This window comes from Electrophorus electricus, chromosome 6, assembly GCF_013358815.1.
Source record: "Electrophorus electricus isolate fEleEle1 chromosome 6, fEleEle1.pri, whole genome shotgun sequence".
Classification (NCBI taxonomy): Eukaryota; Metazoa; Chordata; class Actinopteri; order Gymnotiformes; family Gymnotidae; genus Electrophorus; species Electrophorus electricus.
In genome coordinates this window covers 6,525,799-6,533,298 of record NC_049540.1, presented here as the reverse complement: position 1 = coordinate 6,533,298, position 7,500 = coordinate 6,525,799, and the positions used below count along the sequence as shown (strand labels likewise).

General features: G+C 40.3%; 1 protein-coding gene across 2 annotated transcripts in view; it reads left to right on the top strand.

The window, feature by feature from the left end:
• Positions 1 to 7,500, top strand: part of LOC113573690 (fibrinogen C domain containing 1) — a 79,414-nt gene that overhangs the window by 17,649 nt on the left and 54,265 nt on the right. Inside the window, exon 2 of one of the 2 annotated variants that reach the window (XM_027004106.2) lies at positions 5,668 to 5,751. The exons of the other annotated variant lie outside the window; for it this stretch is intronic. Coding sequence (XP_026859907.1) covers positions 5,668 to 5,751 — 84 coding nt within the window. The remainder of the gene's footprint in view (positions 1 to 5,667; positions 5,752 to 7,500) is intronic. 2 annotated transcript variants of the gene reach the window in all.

Here is a 7,500-nt window from a genome sequence, read left to right as displayed (position 1 = left end):
AGTTTTGGTCATGATGCATTGTCTGGGATATGCTATTCAAGACGGATGAAACCAGAGATGCTTCACATGATGATTACAGGACGCTTTAAGGGCAGGTACCATATCTTCTAAAAGTACGACTTTTAAAGTTTTATTTCTTCTGCCATTGATGGACACGATGGTGTTTCTTGTCTGGATAGCCTGTATTACTTACTGGACTTTAACTGTTGGAACCCATTTTTCTGGCTGCAGTCTGGTGAAATGACTGCTATGTGTTCATCGACACATATGAATCTGTAGAGTGAGCATGCGCAGGAGCTGGAGTCCAGCACACAGATTTGTGATTTCCCTGGTCTCTGGCCCCTTCAGGACCAAAGCTCAGCACCCATGACCAAATCACTGAAGAAGATAAAAGGGAAAAATCAATGCTTAGACGAAAGAGCGCTGTAATATAAAACAAATTCAGATGTTGAATGTATTGTATTGAATGTATTGGCTTTGGACAGAATTGGACAGGGGAAATCAGTTTTTAGCAATTAAAGCAATTAAAGCTATATAACTAAATAACTGTAAAGCTAAACTACTAGCCACTAGCTCAACTAACCCATACCCAAAACCTCCACACTCCTATTCACTACAAGGCAAGTAATTGGGTCCAGCTGAACCATTGTTATACTAAATGTTAAAAATGGTTTTTCTTGTTGTTTTGGTTTGTCCAGTGGCCACCCAAAGCACAGTACTAAGATCCTTGTTGCTCTTTATCCTGGTGGTGGATCTATTCTATACTTTCTGGCCTTTGAACACACTCACTTTGCATACTGAGTCTCTTAATAGGCTGAGGGCATACATACATATCTATACTATTACAGAATTCTCTGAAGACCTTTACATTCCAGGTGCACGGTCTTATCTCTGCAGTTCACACAGCAGAACAGTAGTCTCCATACATTACCCAACAGGTTTTCTGATGTCCTTTTCCTCCGGCCTGTCAATGGGTGCAAAGAGAGAGAGAGTGTGTGTGTGTGTGTGTGTGTGTGTGTGTGTGTGTGTGTGTGTGTGTGTGTGTGTGTGTGTGCGTGTGTGCATGCGTGCGTGTGTGCGTGTGTGTGTGTGTGCGTCCATGTCCTTAATTAATTCCCATTTCCTATAATTCTTCCTCTCACCATATATGGTGAAGAACCACTATGCATAGCTTGATGAGCGGTTTAAAGCACACACATCCAATGAATACAGAAATACAATAGTCTGTGCACACACATGATTCCACATATACTGTATGCACATATGGGCAAACAGCATACCTGTGCACTTGTAGTCAGTACGAAAGTCAGAGAAAAAGGAGTTTGTGGGGTGTGTGTGTGTGTGTGTGTGTGTGTGTGTGTGTGTGTGTGTGTGTGTGTGTGTGTGTGGTGTTTGACAGCATGGAGTTCATCTTCATGGACAGACTATTGATTTTTCTGCATGTTTTTATATGCATTATTTAGAAGAAATACTGCTATTTTCCATATATTACTAATGCATAGCTGAATAGTATATTAACATACATGGTTGTGAAATAACAGAGTATATGTAATTGCATTAGTATAATGGCATTAATAGAATACCAAAAAAGTGCTTGTTTCTGAATTCATTTTTACAAATAACTGGTAATCTGTCCCAAAATATATGCTAAAAGTAAGCATGATATTACACTGTGTGCACAATTATTAGGCAAGTTGCATTTTTGAGGATTCATTTTCTTATTGAACAACTACAGTGCTCTCGGTCAATCCAAAAATGTTAATAAACCTCAAACCTGAATTTGTAAGAAAGTAAAAGTGATGTTTTGGCTTTCTTAGGAGAATATCTGTGTGCGCATTATAATTGGGCAACTATTAATGTGCAGAATTATTATGCAACTAAATGAAAAACAGAAATTTTCCCATCTCACTTGTTTATTTTCATTCTCCCTTTTAAAAGGGCCCATATGTTCTCAATAAAGTTCAGGTCAGGTGAGGACAGGGGCCGTCATTATACTTTCATCTTTAAGGCCTTTACTGGCTCGCAGTGGAGTACATCGAAGCATGCGATGGAGCATTGTCCTGCATAAAATCATGGCCTTCTTGAAAGATACAGACATTTTCCTGTACCACTGCTTGAAGAAAGTGTCTTCTAAAAACTGGCAGTAGGTTTGGGAGTTCATTTTGAGTCCATCTTCAACCCGAAAAAAGGTCCAATTAGCTCATCTTTAATAACACCAGCCCATAGCAGTACCCCACCTCCACCTTGCTGGCGTGAGTTGAAGTGGAGCTCTGAGCCCGTTTCAGCTACGGGCCCGTCCATCTGGTCTGAGTCACTCTCATCTCATCAGTCCAGAAAAAAATAATAATAACAATCTGTTTTCAGATATTTTTCGGCCCAGTCTTGATGTTTCACATTAAGTGTCAGGTTTCAGCCTTCCTTGGCCATGTCTCTGAGTACTGAACACCTTGTACCTCTGGGAACTCCAGGTAGGTTGTAGTTCTGGAATATGACAGCACTGAAGAATAAAGGGTTCCAGGTCACTTCAGGTTTGATTATTCTCAAATCTTTGGAAGTTAATTTGTGTCTTTTTTTCTCAACACGTTTCTTGCGACCCTGTTGACTATTTGCAACAAATTGTTTGATGGGTCTATGATCACACCCCAATATCTTATCAATTTTAAGCATTCTGCATCCCTCTGAAAGACTTTTTGTAATTTTTGACTTTTCAGAGTCAGTTAAATCTCTGTTTTAGCCCTTTTTGCCTGAGGAAAGAAGCTGCTTAATATTTCTGCACACCTTGATATAGGGTGTTGCTCCCCTTAGGCCACATCCTCCCTCATTACACAAATACACATCACCTGATATGCTTAAATCCAATAAGCATTCAAGTTTATACAGCTTGGAGTTGGAAAATATGCATAAAAAGTGATCATCACTGAGTACAATTTGAGGGCCTTGCTCAGCAGTGGGGCTTGAACCAGTAACCTTCCCGTTAGAAGGCAAGTACCTTAACCACTGAGTCAAACACTCCCTTGCCTGTACTGGCTTTCACTCTGCGTGTATGTGCGTTTGTGTGTGTTCATGGGTTTTGTCTGCTGCTTGACAGGTTTGCCAATGTACAGCCCGTCCCTCAGTCAGAACCTGTTCTCAGGAAAGAACAGCAGCAATTATTCTCATGGCTCTTGATACCTGTCTTCATAGTGCTCTTCTACACAATTATCTGTGTAAAACAAACAAAAACACCATTGCAATAGTTAAACACCCACCTAAATATTTAGACAATAGTCGACTAGAGACGTGCTGGAGTAGATTATTTGCACATGTAAATTGTGAAAGCTCTCTGTTTTTGTTATTTAAAAGCACAGTGTGTGCTCTCTGCAGTGATTCATAGGTCATTTCTACTCGTTTTCTTAACACTAACAAACACATATATTGTATAAGCTTAGTATTAACCTCCAATATCAGATCCAGGCAGACGCTGCTTTGCTGCATTTGAAGTTGTCTTTAAAAAAGCATAAATGAACCAGAAATAATATAAAGGCTGTATTTAAGTATCAATAGATGGTGTTGATAAGCAGGTATTAGATTACTCTGAGAGTTTTACCTAAAGATTGTCAAACTGACCCAAGGTAATGATATGGCATGCTCTGCTTGTCTCATCCAGTAAACTTTGCTGCATATATCACCCATCCCTATATGTCATTGCCCTGTGTCTTTATGTCACAGATTGCCCTCTTTTTTGTCTTAATGCATACATGAGGGACACCGCGGTGTATTGATTAGGGAGGACCGGCCAAGCGAAGGTTTCCCATTAATGGCTTTCATTTGTGCGCTGGAAACAAGCCCTGGAGTTCCTGCTCACCATTGAATATTTCCATCATGGCTGTGCGTCAAGTAATAGCATAAAGAGCATTAGGAACAGCACTGTCTTCCCTTGAGGACTGGGCCCACGGAACTAATTTGTTCCTTTCAGGGTCTCCTGCTTTTGCTGAGTTCTGCACATTAAACTTCCTCCACATGTGACATTATGCGTCGTCTTGAGCCATCCATGCCTCCTGAATTTATTAAAACCATTTTTTTTACATCCTACATCTGAGTTTCTGTCTCTAAAACTGATTTATTACAGTGCATGGGTATTTTCACCCATAATCATGAGGGGAGATTCTGATATTTCACCAGGTTCTAATGTCTTAATATGCCTTTTTACTTTCTACTTCTGTAGTAGTCATGTCATTACCCACAAATGGAGGGATGATTCATAGGTGCAGAACAAACCCTGTGCAGCTAGTTTTCTCTCGACATGCCCCTAACAGCCCAGGTCATTTGTGCCTCAGTGAGCACATAAGAGGTGACAAGAACAAAAAACAGTCTGAATGTGAAATGGCACCCTCTGGGTGGAATGTAATGGCTTTGATGCTCTGTACAATAGACCATATGTCAAATAAGAGGGAATTTTAGATTTAGATTGTGGACTGCCATTAGACTCTCTGCTGAGTCATTACCACACTGTACCAAAATGTACCACACTGCCTATGGAGACACTAGTGGAAGCTTTTGTCCTTTAATCTCGTGAGGTCAATGTCACCTCCCATAGTCACAGGAAACTAGAATGTTTTGACACAGGATGCTGCTAGTGGTTCTCCACATGCCTATAATCCTATGAATTATGGATGACTGCTACTGGCTATCACTCGACTCGCCCTTCTTTAGCCCTGACTCCCTATCTTTTATATCCAGCTGTGTTGTATGTGATTTTGCGAGTGCTGAAATTGAATAATTAGGAACAGGGGTCTTTGTCAACATGGAAGGCGCTACACAGCTCTTAGACACAGCTAGCCAGGGCTATGTAGAGCGACATAAGATGCTTCTTATTACGTATCTCTATGTCTTCTCTTTCTTGAGGAGAGCGTGTGTGGAAAAACCTATTTTTGCCTAGTAGTTTCCGGAGCAGTCCGCTTAAGTACACACGCCACAGACCCACCCAGCTGTGGTTGCCTCTTCCTGCATATACACCCGAGGAGCAAAGGCCCCTCTGTAAAATCCTTCGTCTGACGCCTCCTCTCCTCCACTCCACTTCCTCTAAGGTGGAAATGCGTGAGAGAATGCTTCCTCAGTGGTATGCAAGAGCGGCGGCGTAATGTTTCTTTGATCCGATTCTCGCACCATTAAGGTTTAATGCTAATGGAATCGTCTCGGCGTTTATTGGCTGGAACATAAAGTGGCGAATCCAATCGGATGTGCTTAGGAAAGCAGTGTAAACTGACCTTCCGCAAGTAGGGTAAGAGCATGCACATCACCTCAGCAAAAGCGCTTAGCATGAAAGGGCGATGCACACACATGCACACACACTTACACACACACACACACACACACACACACACACACATTTACACACACTCTAGTATTAACCCCAGAAACTAAAATAATGCTTTTGGCGCATTTAATTTTCTGTGTGCAGTTTGCATATATGTTTAAAAATGTCACTTTTTTTAAATTATTTTTTTTTAATTTTGCGCTTACATACAGTGAAAATTAACACAGACACACAGGTGCTACATGCCTGTGATTATATCATATTTTACAGAGTCCAAGAAACATATTGTGGTGTATTTCTGTGTGTGACTTGGTGCCAACCATCAGCAGGAAAAGCAACTTTGTTTTTGTATATGTGTTTGTTCGATGCAGACATTCTGTGAGTGTGTCCCCAGCACTTCCCAGTTCACACCTCGCTGGTCAGACTCAGACACAGTCAGACAAACAACACCCAAGGTAAGGGCCTATACAGACACACATGGAGGTACACACACACACACACACACACAGAGAAAAATACAATTACATTTGTGTTGATGTTGTAGCCGCTTACAATACAAATATGGAACCAAAAATGAGGCTGAACAGTTGCACTTAACTTTGAGTTGAAAATCCATTTACCTGCCTTCTTAACTTTAATCTCTAACAGACACCTTTTGTAGGTGCATACATGGCTGAATTTCAAATGGGCTTAAGCTTGGACTCTTTCTCACTCACTTCCTCCCTTTCTCCTCCTCTCTCTCTCTCTCTCTCTCTCTCTCTCACGCACACACACGCACACGCACACACACACACACACACACACACACACACACACACACACACACACACATACACACTTGCTGAATGTTAAATGAAGGATTACATCTGGTCCAATAATGCTATTGAAAAACGCCTATGATAGGGAAAAGGATTAGTACATATTACATTCAGTAATTTGGTTAGGATATGTAAAGGTGTCTTTCTATCACACCCATGCATGCACAGTGCACATCATTTGTTGCACTTGCATTCCAAGCCTAATTTTAATTCAATGACCAAACTAAAAGAGTGAAGAAACTGAAGAAAGTAAAGTTTTATGAAGATTATAGTGGGTTACTCAAATATCCTCCTAGACAGAACAAGTGCTTTGACAAACTAATTTTCTCTCTCTCTCTCTCTCTCTATCTCTCTCTCTCTCTCTCTAAATAATATGCTGAGTGTCCTCTACAGAGCAATGGCATTTTTAGTGGATTTAAAATGGTATCTGACTTCTTTGGTGTTTGGTGTTTGAATGTACTAATTACTCTGTTATAGTAAAAAAAGAAGAGTGAGAATGTGATTTCAGACATGGCCACAGTTCAGGAGTCAATGAAACAGTGGTACATACATGCTTTATATTTCTGCAGATCTTAACTAAGATGTTTAGCTACTGTATGTTTTTTAATTTATTTAGGGGACAGTTGACACTTTCATTTATTTACCCCCTCTGGAATAGTATGTTGATGTGTACTATATGCTATATGTGAATACCTTCTGAAGAACTCATTAAGGCTGCACTGCTTTTTATGCTGTCAGTTCATCAGCTCAACCATATTCATGCGTGGTTGGTTTTTAAAGTAGCTTTGTTGCACCTGGTTGCTGAAGACCAAAATACCATGCTTCCTTCTTAATTTATAAACCATACCAACATGAATTAGCTCAAACAGTGGTATCTGCATTTGGACCTAAGGTTCTGGTCAAGTCAATCACACAAACACACACACACACAAACACACACACACACACACACACACACACACACACACACACACACACACACACACACAATCATTTATGTTCAGTTATGCAGTTTAAGGAGTAGCATAACTCCCTATTATTGGAATGCATTTACGTCTCTGTACTATCTTAACATCAGAGTTCTTTATAATCATCCATTACTAGGTGAGCAGGATTATGACCTGGCTAATACATTACTGGGTTAGTGTGCAATAAATTATCAAAAGTCAAAAAGAGATGTCATTTATGGGTCAATAATATTGGGTCAATATTAATACTTAAATGCAATGTATAAGAGCTTGCTAATGTATGTAAGGGACTGACAGACAAGCCTTACAACACACACACACCATCTTCTGTATTTCATCTCAGTATACTCCCTTATGCAGACACTTCTGATTCATGTTGGATCTCATAGCGGCTGAAGTGTCCAAAGCTTATGAATAT